This window comes from Oncorhynchus mykiss, chromosome 4 (assembly GCF_057628025.1).
Source record: "Oncorhynchus mykiss isolate SJ-2025 chromosome 4, ASM5762802v1, whole genome shotgun sequence".
In the NCBI taxonomy this organism is placed as follows: Eukaryota; Metazoa; Chordata; class Actinopteri; order Salmoniformes; family Salmonidae; genus Oncorhynchus; species Oncorhynchus mykiss.
The window spans coordinates 39,016,546-39,038,539 of record NC_143025.1 but is presented as its reverse complement, the minus strand read 5'-3'; the positions used below and the strand labels follow the sequence as shown (position 1 = coordinate 39,038,539).

Here is a 21,994-nt window from a genome sequence, read left to right as displayed (position 1 = left end):
ACAAACACATTAGACACACACACAAAGGGAAGGAAACACACATGCGCGCACGCATGCACGACACACACATACACACACTTTACCCCCATATTAGCCCTCTGAAGAATAAGTCCCCAAATGCTCATATTTTATGGAAAATAGTGGAGAACCCCCCAAGAACATCAAAAATGTCAAACAACAAATATTATTATATTATAAGTTATTTCAATAACCCCCATAGCCATGGTTTATGTTATGTTCAGTTTTTGCCTTGCACTCAATCAAGCCATGATCCGCCACATCACATGATATCACAGTAACCCCTGATACCACTGATTGGCTGATTCTCTCCTCTAGGGGCCCAAAGGACCCACGGGGGACGCAGGACCTGATGGAGAGCAAGGACCTGAGGTAACTATTGTTTAATTTAAATACTGGTTCGCTGTGAATTTCACTATACATCTGGATACACTCGCTGACTCTTTCTCACACACACACACACTTTTTGTCTTACTCCTCTTCTCCTTTCCGCGCAGGGTGCTCCTGGCGGAGAGGGGGAACCGGGTCCAGTTGGAGAACCTGGGATAAAGGTCAGTGTTCTGGAGAACAACTGATTGTGGTTTTAAACCTCACAAAACGAAATGACAGCCAGTCACATCCAAGGCCCATCAGTCTTACTACAGCTCAGACTACAGCTTCTTAGATGTTGCGTGTCTTATTTAGTGTAGTTTGAGCAATTCTTGACCTTTTCTGATGGACATTTTGGTGTACAAAGCGTTCTGTGGACGTCGCAGGGTCAAGTGCCTTCTGGTGCCAGAAAGCCCCATCTGTCTGCCTTCCGCTACCACTCTGTCAGCGGAGCTGACTGAAGTGTCAGGTTTCACATACCATATTTGATTAAGGAGTGATGTGTCACATTTTTTGGCTTAACCAGACAAATAATCAATTTACTCTCCCTCTGAGCGACGGAGCCCAGCCTAGGAGACTGCATATTAAAGGGGACAGTCTAGCAATTTCAGCAATCTTGTCATGACCGGAAGTTCGGCTCTTTTTACTGAATCTGATCTTTTCAACTCACTCAGTCAAAAGAACAAATCTTTCGTTCATTTGAGTCAGTAGTGCCCAGAGTACGCAGGACCCCCTACCAGCGAACGATGAACTTAAAACTTGAAACAATCACAATACTGCCATCTTGTTCACCATAAGGGGCTTATTGGAGCGGTCATTTGTGACTGAGACTTATAAAAGTCTGCTTCAAACAATGTATATTCGTGATTCCTAGGCATACAAATACAATAATTTATTGATACCTTTGAAACAAGGTCTATTTGCAGCCACAACCGGACTAGATTATGATTGCTAGGCATACAAATACAATCATTTATTGATACCTTTGAAAAGAGGTCTATTTGTAGCCACAACCAGACTAGATTATGATTGCTAGACATACAAATACAATCATTTATTGATACCTTTGAAAAGCGGTCTATTTGCAGCCACAACCGGACTAGATTATGATTGCCAGGCATACACATACAATCATTTATTGATACCTTTGAAAATAGGTCTATTTGCAGCCACAACCGGACTAGATTATGAACGACTCTTGGCGGAACGCAATTGCTTGTCTGCCGCCAGGTCAGGGAGATTATTTAGCACCGTGTCGTTTGCGCGCTGCAGCAGCACCCTCTGTCAGGACTGACAGTGGAGTAGAGAAGCTGTTACGGGGAGTCAAACATTTAATCGGAACAGACATGGAACAAGACAGGAACAGCGTCAGCACACGGGTAAACAAGGACAGATGACAATCAATGTTGAGGCAGGGAACAGAGCGGGGGAACAGACAGATATCATGGAGGTAATGACAGAGGTGATTGAGTCCAATAATCGCTGATGCGGGGGAAGACAGGTGTGCGTAATGATGGTGGCAGGAGTGCGTAATGCTGGGGAGTGCGTAATGCTGGGGAGTCCGGCGCCCTTGAGCGCCAGTGGGGCAGAGCGGGAGCAGGCGTGATACCCTCAAGCGATTTGTTTTCTCAAGTTGTCATGAGCAGAGGAGGGCTGTGTATGTTTTGGTTCTTCAAAGCTGTGTCCATAACATTCAATAATCAATTAATTGCATTCATTCTTGCACCGTGTGATCAATTATCCATTAGGTCAAACAAGTGACTAAAATGAACGAGTCACTAGGAAAAACTAATCGTGACTCTCGAGACAGTCAAAAGAGTTGTTGATAATTAATCAATTGCGAACTGTACATTACTACCATCATGGTTTCATCTCACTGTGATATTCTCGGACGGATTTAGAGCTCTCAATATGAAAAAATACTCAATACATTTGTAGAATTGAAACACGTTCTCTGGGTCACAGAGGCATGAAATCACGTTGTGTGTACAGCTGAAGTTGTCACGAGTCTGCGAACATTCAAGTGGTGTCTCTGTGTTGCTCAGAGGAGGCTTGGCAGAAAGTGCTATGTCGTCAGTTATATGAAATGGGCCCAAAATTGTACTATCACTGAATCAAATCATATTTATTTTACAGTTATAAGAAAGGTGAAATCTTATTGTAATTCATTTATAATTTGATTGTTACTACATTTAGAAAGCCTTTCAGTCATTTGTTCTATTTGAACATTTTCCTGATATTTGTACTATGTACTTGAGCTTGTGTCCTCAAAGTAAGTACACCTCAGCAATGTATAACAATTTTTAACAGAAAGGTGAGTTCCAGACCTTTCTCAAACTATGCAGCATTACTAGTTAATGGTTATGGCCATTTCATGAAAAATTACTTTTGGGTATGTCTATTTAGGCAGAAATCTACATTTTGCCATAACGCCTAGCCTACTCCCCAATTAAACTTGTATGGTTGATCTACCTCAACATGATTAAAGTTGCCTTAGGAAAGAGGGCAATATGTCAATGTTAAGATGTGAGCGGCCCCAGGTCCTATTAGTAGGCTACCCACAATCCTCAGGGAGGGTTATGGCTTCTGTTCTGTGAACTCCTGATCACCCCTGTGGGGCTGTTAGTGTCCCTCTGAGAGGTAGATGACCTCCTGAGCACTTGTATGAAAAAAGGCAGTCAACACTCGTAAATAAAGTACTTAAAAATGTCAGCAATACTTTATTTTCAAGTCGGTTTACTCTTGGGATCCAGCACCTTAAGACTCAAATGCATAACTTAGAGTTTAGCTTGTCTTATAGTCTTATTTTTGTATATACTCCTGAGCACCTCTGCTGTTGTGTCCCTGCAGGGCGATGTGGGGCCGTTTGGAGGAGAGGGTGAACAAGGACAGCAGGGAATGAGAGTGAGTCCTGAGTACTTCAGAATACTTTTTAATCACAGTCTATGATTCTAATCCTGCTCTGCTTGTGTTTGGGAGAATCCGATATGCCAGTATATTTACTCTGCCCTCATTTGATGGAGGCATGTAATCCTCGGGCCAGACACGGCCAGGGCAGCATTGCGACTGATTTGTTCTTTGTCTTTTGGACTGTATCAATAACCTTTAGGGATGTTTCTCTCTCTCTCTTTGGGCAAGAGGAAAGCCCCACGGAGACTTAGAAAATCCCTGTAGAGAAAGAGAGGGTCCTTTGTGTCCAAACTTAAACTCAGAGATCCTGTTTATGATTATTCAAATAATCACACTGTTTTTATTGTACATTCTTATTGACACTAATAACTCAATTCTCCAGACATTTTGGATTATTGGAGTACGCAATAGAGAAAACAGCAAGCATTTTTCCGCTAACCCCAATGGCTTACATATACTGGAAGGAAAATATAATCGTCATCACAGTCAGGCTCTTTCCAATCTACAAGAACACACATGTTACACATGTTCCATGCCCTGTGGGTCTGAGTGTACATACATATGAGTCGTCTATACGTACTGCCCAATAAATTCATTCCATAGGAACATTTAGCATGCTATTACTTGTAACAATATGTGTTGCTATGGTTTTGGTAATGTGTGATTCTTTGTTTATAGAGTCTTCCAGGTCCTGCTGGTGAGGACGGGCCCCTGGGAAAAGATGGTCCAAAGGTAAACATACTGAATGTTCAGCCAAATGAGGGTGTTTGTGTTCTCTATTACACATTTGACCTCAACAGCATAATATTTTGCTGAATGCTATCTTTTGCTGTCCCTATCTTTGACTCAGGGAGAGCCAGGTGACCGTGGGCCAATGGGCGAGGCAGGGGACAGGGGGATAGAGGGAGACCCTGGGCTTCCTGGGGCCACCGGACTGGCTGGAAAAAGTGGTTTCCCTGTAAGTTTTTCTGACAAACAATGATTACAACAATAGAGCCAAACGCGATGATGCCTATGGGTCCCAGTAGGGGGCAGTCTTCACTTTAACAAAGCCTTGTAGTCCCTGGGGCATTCAAGGTGGTGTGGGCACACTGCAACAAAGGAGGTGTGACAAAGGTCAGTAGTCTAGACAAGTCCATAGATTGTTTCTAATGAGTTTGACTCTCTACCAGGGACCGGAGGGGAAACAGGGTCCCCTGGGGAACCGTGGCAGGCATGGCAAGAAGGTAACCATTCAGATGTTTTACTAGCATGTGTTGATACAGTGCCTTCAGAAAGTATTCATACTCCTTGACTTATTCCACATTTTGTTGTGTTACAGCCTGAATTCAAAATGGATTAAATTGGTAATTTGTTTTCAACCGTCTATGCACAATACCCCATAATGGCAAAGTGGAAACATGTTTTTAGAAATGTTTCCAAATGTATTGAAAATGAAATACAGAAATAGCTCATTTACATAAGTATTCACACCCCTGAGTCAATACTTTGTAGAAGCACCTTTGGCAGTGATTACTGTCTTTCTGGGTCTCTAAGAGCTTTCCACACCTGGACTATGCAACATTTGCCCATTTTATTATTTTCTAAATTCTTCAAGCACTGTCAAATTTGTTGTTGATCCTTGCTAAAACAAACATTTCAGGTCTTGCCATATATTTTCAAGTAGATTTAAGCCAAAACTTTAATTAGGCCACTCAGGAACATTCACTGTCTTCGTGGTAAGCAACTCCAGTGTAGTTTTGGCCTTGTGTTTTAGGTATTGTCCTGCTGAAAGGTGAATTCATTTATCCTGATAAACTCCCCAGTCCTTGACAATTACAAGCAGAACCATAAAATGATGCAGCCATCACCATGCTTGAAAATATGGAGAGTAGTACTCAGTGATGTGTGGTATTGGATTTACCCCAAACATAACACTTTGTATTCAGGACAAAAAGTGAATTACTTTGCCATATATTTTTCAGCATTTCTTTAGTGCCTCGTTGCAAACAGGCACTAAAATATTTGTATTTCTTTTCACTCTGTCAATTATGATAGTATTGTGGAGGAAATACAATGTTGTTGATCCATCCTCAGTTTTCTCCTATCACAGCCATGAAACTCTGTAACTATTTTATAGTCACCATTGGCCAGCAACCGAGTTAGGAAAGACGCCTGTATCTTTGTAGTGACTGACTGGATGTATTGATATACCATCTAAAGTGCAATTAATAACTTCACCAATCTAAAAGAGATATTTAATGTCTACTTTTTTTCATTTTTACCCATCTACCAATAGGTGCCCTTCTTTTTGAGGCATTGGAAAACCTCCGAGGTCTTTGTGGTTGAATTTGTGTTTGAAACTCACTGCTCGACTAAGGGACCTTACAGATTATTGTATTTGTCAGCTACAGAGATGATTTAGTCTTTCAAAATATCATGGTAAACAATATTATTGTGCACGGAGTGAGTCCATGCAACTCATTATGTGACTTGTTAAGCACATTTTTACTCCTGAACCTATTCAGGCTTGCCATAACAAAGGGGTTGAATAGTAATTGACTCAAGACATTTCAGCTTTTCATGTTTAATTCATTTGTAAACTTTTCAAAAAACATAATTCCACTTTGTCATTATGGGGTATTGTGTGTAGATCAGTGACACAAAATCTAAATTGAATCTATTTTAATTTCAGGCTGTACCACAACAAAATGTGGAAAAAGTCAAGGGGTGTGAATACTTTTTGAAGGCTCTGCACATCACTTGGATCCTCATCATCAGTGATACATCAGTGTCCAAGCTACACACACACACACACCCTTTTGTTGTTGCTTTGTGTTCAGGGAGAGGCAGGCAAACCAGGTCATATCGGTGAGACAGGGGACATCGGGGACATGGGCCAGAAAGGGGGCACAGGACTGAAAGGCGCCAGAGGAACCAGAGGCCCTGCAGTCAGTACCCACTTTAATTTTATTCCAGTATAGTCTGTGACCTAACTTCCTGTCTGGGAGCCTGACAATTCCATTTAAATCTGTGTAACAAAGTGTCCCTCGTTGGTACTGAAGGGCGTAAATCTGTAAGGTATTTTGTTTTTTCTAGGTCTTCCAGTTTTATGTACATTAAAGAGCGAGCGATCCAAAAGTAAGCTCATACTGATAGTCACTGAAGGATCAAGGCTTTGTAATAAAAAAATGATCTGGCCAGGAGGACAGCATCCATGAAGCTATAGTCTCAACAATAAACACTTGAAATGGGACTGTTTTAGTGTCCTCGTTGATTGAGATGAGGTAACACACTCAGCATCCTACCACCCAGTAGAAATGGTTATTGGTTATTGACACTCACGAACACTCACAATTGACTTATTACATATATTGAACAAAAATATAAACGCAACATGTAAAGTGTTGGTCCAATGTTTCATGAGCTGAAATAAAATATCCCTGAAATGTTCCACATGCACAAGAAGCTTATTTATCTAAAATGTTGTGTTTACATCCTTGTTAGTGAACATTTACCTTTTGCCAAGATAATCCATCCACTTGACAGATGTGGCATATCAAGAAGATGATTAAATAGCATGATTATTACACAGATGCACCTTGTGCTGGGGACAATAAAAGGCCACTCTAAAATGTGCAGTTTTGTCACACAACACAATGCCACAGATGTCTCAAGTTTTGAAGGAGCGTCCAATTACCATTCTGACTGCAGGAATGTCTAGCAGAGCTGTTGCCAGAGAATTGAATGTTAATTTCACTACCATATGCTGCCTCCAATGTTGTTTTAGAGAATTTGGCAGTACGTTCAACCAGCCTCACAACCGCAGACCACATGTAACCACACCAACCCAAGACCTCCACATCCGGCTTCTTCACCTGCACGGAACGTCTGAAACCAGCCACCCGGACAGCTGATTCAACTTTGTGTTTGCACAACCCAAAGAATTTGTGCACAAACTGTCAGAAACCGTCTCAGGGAAGTTCATCCCAGTGCTCATCGTTCTCACCTGAGCGGTTTCACTGCAGTTCGGCGTAGCAATCGACTTCTGTGGGAAAATGCTCAACTTCGATGGCCACTGGCACGCTGGAGAAGTGTGCTCTTCACCGATGAATGCTTGCTTCAACTGTACAGGGCAGATGGCAGACAACGTGTATGGCATCGTGTGGGCGAGTGGTTTGCTGATGTCAACTTTGGGAACATGGTGGCGGTGGGGTTATGGTATGGGGAAGTACGGGCAGGCCTAAGCTACAGACAACGAACACAATGGCATTTTATCGATGTCAATTTGAATGCATCAAGATACGGTGACGAGATCCATGTTGCAGGGGTCTGTACACAATTCCTGGAAGCTGAAAATGTTTTAGTTCCTCCATGGCCTGCATATTCACCCGATGAGCAGCTTTGAGATGCTCTGGTTCGATGTGTACGACAGCGTTTCCAGTTCTCGCCAATATCCAGAAACGTCGCACAGCCATTGAAGAGGAGAGGGACAACATTCCACAGGCCACAATCAACGGCGGCATGAGGCAAATGGTGGCCACACCAGACACTGACTGGTTTTCTGATCCAAGTCCCTGCCTTTTTCTAAAGCATCTGTGACCAACAGATGCATATCTGTATTCCCAGTCATGTGAAATCCCTATATTAGGGCCTAATTCATTTCTTTCTACTGACTGATGTCCTTATATAGTGTGACTGAGTAAAATATTTTAAATTGTTGCAAGTTGCGTTTATATTTTTGTTCAGTGTAGTCCCCATCTCATTGGCAGGTCTGTGATATTCCATTAATAAGACTAACTAATTTCCATGAGTGTCTCCGGAGAATAACCAACTGTAAGTAACCAACTGTAAAAACATCTGAAACAGTAAAAGCAGAAAGCAGAGTAACCTAAACATGACTTTGTTCAAACCTGGCCAAGCCTCGGTCGGCTCAGTAGCTTAAAACTAATGCAAAGTGATCGGAGTCTTTTCCTATGTCATTCCATTATAAGCTCTGACGCTAATCTTTCTTTGTTCCCTTTCAGCCGGTCAACTCAGTGCAACACAAGCTATGGGGGGAGTTCACGCGCTACCGCCCTCTGCTCAAGAACATTAGTACACGTGCCTCTCCGGAAGCCCTATGTTCCACATGATAAACCTGAGGCACGGATTCACTCCTTCAATTCTTCTGCTCTTCACCTCGAGCTGAGCAGAACAATTCAGACATTTCTTAAAAATAAGCTAAATGTATCAGGCTTAACTGTCCCACTTAAGGAGGGGATGCACACACGTTGTCTGTTAAAGTTTGGTAACTGGTTTTGTGAAGTTCCCTACCACAATTCTTCTGCCTGTTTAGACTGGCTGAGTACAATTGCAAACACAACGAAAATGATCGATACAGATTTGGGTTTAACACCATGCCCAAATAAATAAAAGATACTCACGTTAAAAATAAATAAAAATAACTCCCTCCAACGATACTCTTATGGCTTCTTCTCACAAGTGCCCGTACCTTGACTGGGTCTGAGTTACGGAACCCGGGGATGAATTGGGACTTGTCCTGTCTGTCTGAGGCATGAGAAAGCAGCCCTAGCTCAATCCATTTGCTGTGCGCTCTGTCGCCGGCTAAGGGAGGTAACTTTAAGTGAGAGGGCGGCCGGGTCAGTGTGTACTCCATACCTCTCTTCCCAGAATTGGCCGATGATCTGGTTTAATGTGGACGGGATCAGGCTAGCTCAACAGCACTGCATAGCGTGCCAGTCAGGTTAGCGAGCTAGCTAGCGTACTGCCACAGGCGATCCCTGTCTCACATGGTGGAACTGTTTTTGTAGCTCTCTCGTTTAGCATATGCAGCGTTCAGTCCCTTGGTTATTCTAAACGGACCGTGCTGTGATCAGAGAGATTCTCGAGACCGAAAGAAGACGCCACACGGTGTTCTTTGGCTAGCTCTGTGCTGGCAGCGGGCTTGGCTAGCACTAGCCCGTGGGGAGAATGCCAGGGAGCTGGCTACTGGCTTAGCAAAACTACATTTGGGTGTATAATAAACGATTATGGCTCCAATTTAGCTGTCCCAGACAAGTTTTTGAAATCAGAGACAAAAACCCCAAGTACTTGCATACTTGAGGTACGCGGCCGTCACCGACGCTCGTTAAATATGAGCAGGTCAGAGATGTAATCTGAGGGCTACCGATGCCGTCTTTGAGCCGTCCCAGACATCCTGATATTTTCCAACATGTTTTTCCAACAACATTTGCAGTGCTCTTGTATTGTGAGATGTGCAACGACACGTTTTGAGAACATGATCAGCAATAGCCAATGACAGTTTGCCAGAGATGAAGCCAGTGAGATTATGATGTTGTATCGCATCACCCTGAAAGTGTAGACTTGAGCAGGGGTGATGACTACTGCTAGTATGCATTTGTACTTGCCAAAGAGTTAAATCGTTACAGCTCTGAAGTTCGCGAGCAAAGTTATTCAATTCAACAATGTATTGGCTGAACATTTCAACTCTGTATGGCAAGCATGAAAGTCTGACTGACCCCGTTTTGAGGCTGTTTTGAGCCACAGCTCGTTGTAGCTATGTTGACAAAGTAAACACATCATCACTTCATTACTTTCACGAGACAGCGTGCTAACAAGGATCCTCACAACAGTGTGGCCCCACACTGTGCCAAGTCATTTGCACCACTACTTTGACAAGACAAAAAAAATAGGCTACAGAAAAGATGGTTGTTTAATGTGAAAGGCTCAGCGATGTTTCGATTTTTAAATTGTTGTAGTGTACGCCTGGCATAAGAAGCCGTATGGCTGACGTAGGCTATCATTATGTGTCCGACTGCCTGGATCTTAGGTAGCAAAATGTTGAATTTTTATTTTATTTTTTACATTGGATAAAAGTAGACACTCAGAGCTAGAAAATTGTATATCCTAGCTAACATTAGGCTATAACAAGCAATGCAAATGGGTTTCTGATTCAAATAATATTACTACACAGATCATACACGTAATGTTAGCTAGTGAGCCAGCAAGCTACCGTTTGCTAGCTAACTAACAGTATGCTTTAACTGGCAATAAAAATGAATTTCTGACTAAATTAGAAACTTATATCTGGAAAATGTAGCTACTCTTATCTGTATACATGAATGAATGCTTCGCGGCAGACGGGAACATTTTAACTGCATTTTTCTTGTAGCTACATCTTGTTTGGCCAGCGTTGTCAAGTCACCCCAGTTCACACTGACCATGGCGTGTGCAGAAAGCTAATCACTTATTGCTACTGATCTGTTGATAGCGCCGGCTAAATTCAGGGCATCAATGTTGTTAAGAAAAGTAGCAAAATCGTTGTAGTTCTCGATGGCTAACGTTGTATCGTTAAAAAACGGTGTGGGAGAAAGGACTGTCAACACATACTGAACAGCTCACGTTATAGACAGAAGCGTGCTACATGGCAGACAAATCCAAACTCATCTCCTGGCATGTCCAGCCCATTCATTATCTCAGCCAATCATGGCTAGTGGGAAGTTCCTGACTTTTTCCCTGGCTAAACCAACTAGGCTCGTAATTTAACAATTTTATTTGTATTTATGGATGGAATACAAGTTTGTGAAGATACGTGAATGTTCACATGTTCCAGAAGGCATATCTGCCCCACTGAGGTGTGACATACACCTAGTTTCCTGAAATGAGTCACATATGGTACTGTGATAACAATCAAATATTGCTGGAGCTCCTGTGCCTATAAAAGGGCCTGGCTGCAGGCGGGCTATACGGTATCAGGCACTCTATTTCCACAAGGGGGCATCCCTCCCCATAGTTAGCTTATTACTGGGATTCATTGCTGATTCCTCCCTCTAGCTCACTGGTGGTGCTTAGTGATACAGGTTATGGACTCGGTAGGCAGTTGGCAATCATGCTGTTATCCCAAACACGGTCTCTGTGGTTCATACTGTATGAACTCCAAGATAAGCAGTCTGTCTCCTGCTCAATACGTTTTGTTCCTGGGAATTGGATTCGATTACGAATCACCCTGTCTGTTATCACAGATGGGGTCAGTTTTTCAGAGCGGTCTGTCCCTTTTCCAGCGGAGTTACAAGGTGCGGTGTCACTGGTACCTATGACTGCTGGGCCTGATAACTTCCATGATAGTTTTTTTATGTGTGCACCTAACTTGGTGAGAGGGGAGATGGCACAGGCTGGGGTCTCCCCTTCAAATCAAATCCAAATGAATTTGTCATATGCTCCGAATACAACCTGTAGAGACATTAAAGTGAAATTCTTACTTACAAGCCCTTAACCAACAATGCAGTTTTAAGAAAATAAGTGTTAAGTAAAAAATAGCTAAGTAAAAATAATAGCTAAGTAAAAATAATAGCTAAGTAAAAATAAAAGTAACAAATAATTAAACAGCGGCAGTAAAATAACAATAGTGAGGCTATATGCAGGGGGAACCGGTACCAAGTCAATGTGCGGGGGCACTAGGTAGTTGAGGTAATATGTACATTGGTAGAGTTAAAGTGACTATGCATAGATAATAAACAGAGTAGCAGCATTGTAAATGAGAGGTCTGGGTAGCCCTTTGATTAGCTGTTCAGGAGTCTTATGGCTTGGCGGTAGAAGCTGTTAAGAAGCCTTTTGGACTTAGACTTGGTGCTCCGGTACCACTTGCCGTGCGGTAGCAGAGAGAACAGTCTATAACTAGGGTGGCTGGAGTCTAACCATTTTTAGGGCCTTCCTCTGACACAGCCTGGTATAGAGGTCCTGGATGGCAGGAAGCTTGGCTGGGCCATACACACTACTCTCTGTAGTGCCTTGCGGTTGGATGCCGAGCAGTTGCCATACCAGGCAGTGATGCAACCAGTCAAGATGCTCTAGATGGTGCAGCTGTACAACCTTTTGAGGATCTGAGGACCCATGACAAATGTTTTCAATCTCCTGAGAGAGAATAGGCCTGACTGTCTTAGTGTGTTTGGACCATGATAGTATGTTGGTTATGTGGACACCAAGGAACTTGAAGCTCTTAACTTGCTCCACTACAGCCGGTGAGATGAGAATGGAGGCGTGCTTGGTCCTCCTTTTCCTGTAGTCCACAATCATCTCCTTTGTCTTCATCACGTTGAGGGAGAGGTTGTTGTCCTGGCACCACACGGCCAGGTCTCTGACTTCCTCCCTGTAGGCTGTCTCATCATTATCAGTGAACAGGCCTACCACTGTTGTCATCTGCAAACTTGATGATGGTGTTGGAGTTGTCCCTGGCCATGCAGTCTTGAGTGAACAGGGAGTACAGGAGGGGACTGAGCACACACCCCTGAGGGGCCCCCGTGTTGAGGATCAGTGTGGCGGATGTGTTGTTACCTACCCTTACCACCTGGAGGGCGGCCCGTCAGGAAGTCCAGGATCCAGTTGCAGAGGGAGGTGTTTAGTCCTAGGGTACTTAGCTTGCCTTCCTCCCCAGATGTTCGCTGTGACAACGGTACCCACAAGTGGCACAACCAATCGGGTATGAAGCCCTCGAATCCGGAGTTGACCGGGGTTCAGGCAAACATTGGCACTTAAACATATTGTTTCTACCCCAAGTTCCACAGTGTTTCAAGAGTTGAGTCCTCCAAATGTCAGCTGAATAAAGAGTAATTTCCCCACAGTCAGACACTGAAAATTGTGTAAATGGAAAAATGTACAGGTGATGTTCCACCCCTTCAGATGGCACTATTTTGGGAGACTCTCTGTCTGTGTCACCCAACTGTCCTGGATTATGTGAGCAGCAAAGTTGGGGTACAGGCTACAATTTGTTGTGCATCCCTGTGCAGTGTCTGGGGCTCAGGATATTGGACTACCTGGATAATTGGCTAGTGGTAGCCAAGGGAGCAGGTGTTGTTACCTGCATTCATGCTGGTTTCCCATGTTCAGTCTCTGGGTTTCATAGTGGATCAAGAATAGCTATTTGGCTCCATCTCAGTGCATTCCGTCTCGAGTTGGACACAATCGTGGATCGTGGGTTCTTGTCCCCCTATTGGGAGGCCGGTTTTCATGCTGCTTGCCCCAATTTTGCCGGTCGTTTTTGCCAGTGCCTGTTCCTATTAGGGATGATGGTTTCTATAATAGCCATGGTCACCCCCCTGTTGCTGATGCAACCTTTCCAGCGGTAGATAATAGACACTCGCTTGGACGCACTGTGCCAATTAAACCGGTGACTCCGCATGTCCCCATCATGCCTACAGCTCTGGCTCGGTGGAGGGACCCGCTCTGTTGTTGCTGGGGACACCCATGGGTCGAGTTATATCCCGCAGAGTGATCACGACAGACTCATCCTCCCAAGGGTGGAGTGCGCTGTGCAAGGGCAGCTCAATTTGGGAGTTGCGGACAATGACGCAGAGCGTGCTGCACATCAATTAGCTGGGGCTTTTGACGGTGTACATAGTACTCAGGCGCTTTTTCCCATTCTTGCCAGGCCATTATGAGGACCAACAGCGGGACAGTGGTGGCATACATCAACAGACAGTGAGTGTTGCGGTCTTGGTTCCTATTGCCCCAGTGTGGACTTTCACTCACTCCCTAGGTGCCTCACAGGTACGGATATCCGGGGGGGGGGTGGGGTCTCTTGTACGCATGTACATTGAGCAGACCAGGGGTGTCCATTTGTGTGACCAACTTTGTCTGTTTTGCCAATCCGGCTCATGGCTGAGCGTTTTCGAATTAGACTCTCTACAACTGAATTGTGGAGGCTATTTCTCTGGCACATGGCAGAACAGGGCAGGGATTGCCTAACAGTGCACATGCCCACTCCACCAGGGGTCTGGTGGCATCTCGGGCGTTGTTTAAAGGGTTGCCTGTTGGAGATATTTTTGCTGTGCATTGGGCATCACCACACACAGTTTTCTCAGGTTTTATCTCTTGGATGCCACTGCCGCCAGTGTAGCCCACAGTGTGAATACGGCTGTGGCAGGATAGGATCATTAGGTGGCGCACAGATTTCACAATACCCGGGTACTGCAGGTCTGCCGTGGGCAATTTCAATTGGTGTCCGCTGGGGTTGGCTTGTAGTGTGATTTCATGTCTCCGTAGCTGTGTTGTACCGAGTTGACCGACTCAAAGGGGATGTACAGTTATGACTATAACTACTGTTCCCTGAAGGAGGGAAACAAGGTACAACACCTGTTCGGGCCCCACACCGCCCAGTTCCAGGCTCGGTGAAGAGTGGTTCTGAATTGAAGGAATTAATCCGCGCCTCGAGTTTATCACCTGTGGAAGGCGGGGCTTCCGTTGAGGCACGGTGTTCATTGGCCTTGTCAGGCCAAGCGCTCAAACTCCCCCCTAGCACTCAAACTCCCCCCATAGCTGTGTTGTACCTTGCTTCCCTTCTTCAGGGAACAGTAGTTATAGTTCTAACTGTACGTTTTGTATAGCAATTAGCAGCTTGCTAATCTGGTAGTATTTGCGGACAAGCAATATCCCTATCAGGTTCTGTTATGAGTTGTAAAAGCCTGATGTCAGAAACAGAGCAGAGGATATGAATAATCGTTTTCCCCCTGCAGCACGGGATCACACAGGAAAATGAAGAAAAAGCCAGGATGTTCCTTTCAGTTGAGAACAGAACTCCTTTTCCAGTGTTAGGCCTTGAAAACTCTGTTGTGATAGCCGGTGAAGGAAAATAGGTATGCCTTAGTGACATACAACTCCTCAGTTCCATGGATTCAGACGCCAAGGTTATATTTAGCATTACCACATAGTACAGATAGAATATCAAAACAAATTGCTGTAAAAACTAATGTGTGGCTGTTTTCTGCATCATTTTCAGGGTCGTCCGGGATTTATGGGGCCTGGGGGGATGCCTGGAATGGCAGGATACACAGTGAGTTACTCCTGTCTGGCTATAATAACAACATACACACACTTCTCTTTCTCTCAGTCTTTCTCTTTCTCTCCATCACTCCCTCTGTCTCTCTCAATCTTTCTTTCTCTCCTTAGGTCAATGCCTCACTCGGTCTCACACACACACACACACACACACACACACACACACACACACACACAAACAACAAAACAGGTGTGAATCTAAGTCCTGTTCTGGTGACATGTCACTCACACCAAATCATGACTCCATGAGTGTCCTTATCAGATTTGTCTCTATTCACCTCAAAGCAGTGCTTGACTTGGACAGGAGCTCACCAGAGCTGAATACCTGCACCTCAAAATGTTCTACTGCTTCAGCTCCTGTTCCTCTTATAGAATATTAGATCATAAGTATTGTGGAGCTCCTGCACCTAAATATAAACAGTTCCGGCACCCAAAATGAGCACTGGCACTTATTTCAGTCCAAGTCAAGCACTGCCTCAGAGAGATTCACCCCAAAGGACCTGAGAGGATCTGACATGGCCTTTGTTCTGTTCCTACACATCCCACTGAACGCAACACACCCTCAGGTCATCTCTAAGTCTCTTTAAGCCCATTCCAGAGTTCCTTAAAGAGGTGGCATCCATTGCCAACTCCCCTGGCTGTCTCTTTCTGTGTATTTTTGCATTGGCTTTGAACCTTCACTCTTGAAGTGAAATAATGTGTGGATTGGAACCATCTTTTCCTCTGACAAGCAAGGTGTGGCCGTGGCCGCTGCCTCGCCTTCTGGCTTCTCTCTAGTCCAACACAAGACAACAGAACACCTGGTGTCGAATCACTACCAAGCTTGCACACACACACAAACATACACCAACAGTGCTCTGCAGCCAAATACAACTAGACAACAGGACACCTGTGTCGTATCAATACCAAAGCAAACAAAATGTCAAGCCAGAACAGAGAAGAAAGCTATACTGGAAATGGTAAAGCCCAACCCCAAACCCTTAAAACCAAATTCTTTGGCACCTCAACAGCCAGGTCATTGCCAGTTTTCATTCTGTTTTTGAGTCAAACACAACTAGACAACAGAATGTATCAATAATACCACAGCAACACACACCTAGCCAAACAGGAACAAAGAAGAAAGGTAAATTGGATATGGTCAACCTCAAACCCTTATACCCAAATCCTCTGGCAACTCCGGAGGACGCCAGGTCATTGCCAGTCTAATTCTGTTTTTTAGTTAGATAACGATGTAGGGCACCACAAGTTCACCTTGTATCTATTTAGTTAGTTTGTATTGTACACTCACTCTTAGCTTGCTCACACACCCCACCCAAGTTTTTGAGTGATTTCTGAGGGCCTGCCAAATAAGTAATTATACCAGGGAAATATCTCTCTCCTTTGCTGTCCTTAGTGTGTTTATTATAAGGCATCATAATTATACACTGTTAACACATGTTGACAATCTACGCCATGTCAAGTTCTGTGTTATTGTACTGTCTGTCTACAGTGAGTTGCAGTATATGACTTGTCAGGTGAATAATCATGGGTTTGGTTATTCTTAGGGCCACACTGGTAAGCCAGGATCCATTGGACCTCCTGGGCCCAAAGGTGAAAAGGTAACGTGAGCATTTGCATGTTTTTTTGTCCTCCTTCTGCACACAGTATTACATTTTTAGACTTTTGAAAATATATGCCATGTAGAGTGCCTTCAGAAAGTATTCATACCCTTTGACTTTAAATTTAAATGGATTAAATCGTTTGTTTTTTTCTCTCACCCATCTACACACAATACCCTATAATGACAAAGTGAAAACATGTTTTTAGAAAAAATTGAAAATGTATTGAAAATGAAACGCAGAAATATCTCATTTAGATTAGTATTCACACTCGATACTTTGCAGATGCACCTTTGGCAGCTATTGAAGCTGTGAGTCTTTCTGGGCAAGTCTCTAAGAGCTTTCCACACCTGGATTGTGCAACACTTTCCCATTATTATTTTCAAAATACTTCAAGCTCTGTCAAATTGGTTGTTGATCATTGTAAAGAAATATATTTTCAGGGCTTGCCATAGATTTTCAAATAGATTTAAGTCAAAACAAGCGGCAGTTGGTGCCGTTTAAGATGAGGGAGGATGATAGCTTTTTTTTTGAGCAAGGCCGTATTTCTATTATAGCATATATATATATATATATATATATATATATATATATATATATATATATAATGTTTTTGCCTTTATTTATACAGGTTTTTCTCATTGAGTAAACATTTTCAAGAGAGACCTGGTCCAACAGCAGCAGGGGGAACAAAGTTTCAGGCAAAACAACTTACACACACTAACATAACATTGAACAAAACTATAGACACACATACAGTACAACAATTACATATTACGTAAAGAAAAAAAGAAAAACAATAAAGCTGACCTAAAGACAATTACACTCTTCTATGATATTTACATCGACCAAGTGTTTAAACCACCAACGTGACTAATGTTCAGGAGAGAATCCCAGGACCACGGAGCTGAGTAACTAAAATTATTTCTACCATAACCTGTTCTAAGTCTTGGTACTGTTAAAAGCAAATGAGAATGGGACCGTCATTTATATTTATTTACTGATCTGATTAAAAATGAACAGAGATAAAGTGGCATTTTACCCAATATGGCCTTATAAATCTGTGTATACCAGCGCTTAAGCCTACACAAGGTCAATGACGCCCAGCCAGTGGCGCTGTAGAGATCACAATGATGTGTTAGACATTTTTGATTGATAATGAACCTGAGGGCCACATGATATACTGAATCAAGTTCTCTCAGGGTAGTGGTTGAGCCCTGCATATACAGCTCTGGAAAAAATGAAGAGACCACTACAAAATTATCAGTTTCTCTGGTTTAACTATTTATAGGTATGTGTTTGGGTAAAATTAAAAATGTTGTTTTATTCTATAAACTACTGACAACATTTCTCCCAAATTCCAAATACAAATATTGTCATTTAGAGCGTTTATTTGCAGAAAAGGACAACTGGAGGACCACCAGATCAAGACCCTGTCATGGGCCAGCCCATGAGGAAGATGGAAGATGGATGGTCACAAGGCTGAGCTGCTTGAACTTTTGCTGCCAGGAGTGGCATAAAGTCCCCCAACATCAATGTGAAGGACTGGTGGAGAGCAGGCCAAGACGCATGAAAGCTGTGATTGAAAATCAGGGTTATTCCACCAAATATAGATTTCTGAACTCTTCCTAAGTTAAAACATTGTTGTTGTGTTGTTTAAAAATGAAAATGAACTTATTTTCTTTGCATTATTCGAGGTCTGACAACACTGCATCTGGTTTGTTATTTTGACCAGTTGTTTTTTTTTTGACAATATTTTTATTTGGAATTTGGAAGAAATGTTGTCAGTAGTTTATAGAATAAAGCAAAAGTTTTCATTTTTCATTTTATCCAAACACATACCTATAAATAGTAAAATCAGAGAAACTGATAATTTTGCAGTGGTCTCTTCATTTTTTCCAGAGCTGTATATAACATCACTAAAATCTAAAGCCGGCAGCAATGTACATCATACCAGCTCCTTCCTGGCCTCCAGAGAAAAACAAGCCTTGTGCCGGTAATAAAAACCTATTTCCAGCTTGAGCTTCTATGTTCTCTACATGAACAGTGAAGCTCAGCTTGTCATCCACCCACACTCCCAAATATTTGTACACTTTGACCTGATCGGGATTAGTTACATAGTATGTCCATCCAATGTAGCAATGACATGATTAGGCATTAGAAAATACCATGCATTTTGTTTGAACCGAATTCAGCTTCAAATCATACAGATTCTGTTGTATGGTGTTAAATGCTCTTTGGGCATTTTCAATTGCTAAACTAGATAAACTACTACCACTTGAATAAAGAACAGTGTCATCTGCATAAAATTAACATCTGTTGTTTTAATATGGTCCCAAATGTTGAGGATATACAAAATGAACAACAGTGGGCCCAAAATAGAATCTTGCGGAACACCTGAGCACAATTCTATGGACTCAGATTTACAACCATCAGCCATTACACATTTTGTACAATTCGATAGTTAATTTATAAACCAATCTAGAGCATGACCAGCAATTCAATAACATTTTAACCTTTGCACCAGCACAGCATGGTCCACGGTGTCAAATGCCTTCGATAAATCAATAAAGACACACAATGTAACTTCTTGTCAAGAGCACAATGGATGTCATTTAAAAGCTTCAATGATGCTGAAACAATGCTGTGGCCAGACCTAAAACGTGATTGCATTCCATTTAAGATGTTGTTTTCTTGGAGGTAGTCCTTCAGCTGCCTACTAACTAAGGATTCCAGTACCTTAGACAGTACAGACAATTTTGATATGGGTCGATAGCTGTCATCTAGCGAAGAATCTCCACCTTTCAGGAGAGGCAGTACAAAAGCAGATTTCCATAACTTAGGGATTTCCTTAATGTCAAGCGTGAGGTTAAAAATACGTGTTGAGGGGGAGCAATGATTTCTTCAGCGAGATGTAGGAGGCGGGGCTCAAGATCATCAGGGCCAGGCGATTTCTTTCTATCTATTTCTTTCAGGGCTTTACGCACTTCTCATGAGAATGAGAACACTGGTGAAGGAGTGCACAGGGGTGTCAGGTAAATTCACAGGGGGCTCATTTAGACGTTTAACCTTTTCAAATAAACTGTCTGCATCTAGAAAATGCTGATTTAAGGCTTTTAGAATAGAGGTTCTCTCAGTTACAATCTGTGTGTCTACCAACAATTGTTTGGGAAGCTGTGTATCTTTTTTGCACTCCAAACCTTTCACTACTTGTCAAAATTGGGAGGGATGATTTAAATTATATGAGGTAGATCTAAGGTAGTGGTCTGCTTTCAGTTTTCAGGTCATAGCCACACCCAGATTTCGAAGACGTTTAAAAGCCATCCAACCATCCGCCGAACCAGACCCTATTGCTTTAGCCCACATGGCATTTTGTTCCATTATGATTTTAGTAAATTCATCAGTAAACCAAGGGTTCTCTCTGCCCTTAATCATGATTTTTTTTTAAAGGGGCATGCCTATTGCATACATCTCGGAATGCGTTGTAGAAGTAAGAAAAGGCTAATTCGACATCAGGGATTCATTCAAATCTATTCCATTCAATGCTAAATACTTAATGTAAAAAACCTTGAATATCAAACTGCTTCCAGTTTCTTTTCGTAATGACACGTGGAGATCACTTAGGAATCTCTCACACAGGCAATAGCACAGTGATGACGTATGTAATTTGTCAAAAATACCAGATGCATTAAAACGATGAGAAGTATTGGTTAAGATCAAATCAATCAGAGGTTTTCAGATGATACTTTACATTCAACCTAGTTACACTGTTGACAATCTGAGTGAGATTATAGGTATTGCATAGAATTTTGAGTTGATCAGAGCTAGATGTTAACCAATCCTTATTAAGATCCCCCATCAAGACCAACTCAGAGTTGACATGCTGTGATAACAATTTGAAAATACAAATCCAATACAACCCCTGCCGACTACTGAATTCGGCAGGGGTAAGAATTTCAGGACCTGGGTTAGATTGCACATTTCCAGACAGTAGAAGCAGCAAGATAATGGCATGTCTAGATCGGGGGTTACAACATTTGGATTTACAGACAGCACTTGAACAACAATCCACAGTCACCAGAGTCTTTAACGACACATATTTCAGGAGATGTGTAAAGTTCAGAGACATGGTTAAGTACCAAGAGAACAGTCCTGACATGTAAACGCAAAAGTATGATTTCTCACATGTTGTTTGGGAGAAATGTGCAGAGTTCTCACATGCATTCACAGACCAAGAGTGTGGTTTTTCCCAAGGCACAAGGGAGAAACAGTAATATATTCCCTCATTCACAGAGCAAGAGTGTGGTTTTTCCCAAGGCACGAGGTAGAAAAAGTAATATATTCCCTCATTCACAGAGCAAGAGTGTGGTTTTTCCCAAGGCACAAGGGAGAAACAGTAATATATTCCCTCATTCACAGAGCAAGAGTGTGGTTTTTCCCAAGGCACAAGGGAGAAACAGTAATATATTCCCTCATTCACAGAGCAAGAGTGTGGTTTTTCCCAAGGCACAAGGGAGAAACAGTAATATATTCCCTCATTCACAGAGCAACGGGCTCTAAAAGTATCGCCAACCTTGTAAAAGCCAAGGGTAGACAACAGCAAAATGAGCAACAGCAGCATGTTTGTTTATTGCCCTATCAATTAACATGTGAGAGAAAACGCAGCGCTAAGCACGTACAAAGTTAACAGAACACTAATGTTAAATGAGCTACGACTTCATACAAAAAGCATTCCTTAATAATAATACAAACATAGCAAGAATCACTAATCAAATCGTCCAACAGCAGATCAGTAAAAAGTCTGCAGTGTACGCTAATGATGAGAGAGAGAGAGAGAGAGAGAGAGAGAGAGAGAGAGAGAGAGAGAGAGAGAGAGAGAGAGAGAGAGAGAGAGAGAGAGAGAGAGAGAGAGAGAGAGAGAGAGAGAGAGAGAGAGAGAGAGAGAGAGAGAGAGAGAGAGAGAGAGAGAGAGAGAGAGAGAGAGAGAGAGAGAGAGAGAGAGAGAGAGAGAGAGAGAGAGAGAGACCATGGCAGGCGGGGAGCAGTGCAGCAGGTAATAGGAGGAGGCCGGAGAGAGGCCCTCAACTAGGCAGGTCAAAAAGAAAACCATGAGGTGATACAATCGCTAACCAAAACCGTAATAAAATCGCTAAATTCCAGACCCGAATGGATGGTCATGTAAATGCAGGGAGCGGAATGTTTGGTGGGAGCCTCCCCCAAGTACAGCTAATGTGAGGCAACTCTACGAAAAGCATGCATATTAGATGACTGTCATTCATATTCCATTC

The 21,994-nt window shown here is 42.8% G+C and overlaps 1 protein-coding gene across 4 annotated transcripts in view; it reads left to right on the top strand.

Annotated features, from left to right (window-relative positions):
- Window positions 1–21,994, top strand: part of LOC110521790 (uncharacterized) — a 188,097-nt gene that overhangs the window by 137,612 nt on the left and 28,491 nt on the right. For 3 of the 4 annotated variants that reach the window (XR_016495247.1, XM_036968553.2, XM_090231959.1), the window contains 9 exons: window positions 337–390; window positions 516–569; window positions 3,238–3,291; window positions 3,976–4,029; window positions 4,148–4,255; window positions 4,470–4,523; window positions 6,120–6,227; window positions 15,050–15,103; window positions 16,653–16,706. Coding sequence is in view for 3 of the 4 variants with exons in the window: in XM_036968553.2 (XP_036824448.2) it covers window positions 337–390; window positions 516–569; window positions 3,238–3,291; window positions 3,976–4,029; window positions 4,148–4,255; window positions 4,470–4,523; window positions 6,120–6,227; window positions 15,050–15,103; window positions 16,653–16,706 (594 nt within the window). In the remaining variant the exon portion in view is untranslated. Of the gene's footprint in view, window positions 1–336; window positions 391–515; window positions 570–3,237; window positions 3,292–3,975; window positions 4,030–4,147; window positions 4,256–4,469; window positions 4,524–6,119; window positions 6,228–15,049; window positions 15,104–16,652; window positions 16,707–18,105; window positions 18,577–21,994 lie in introns of those variants that run through there. The other variant, XM_090231958.1, reaches the window with a different exon arrangement.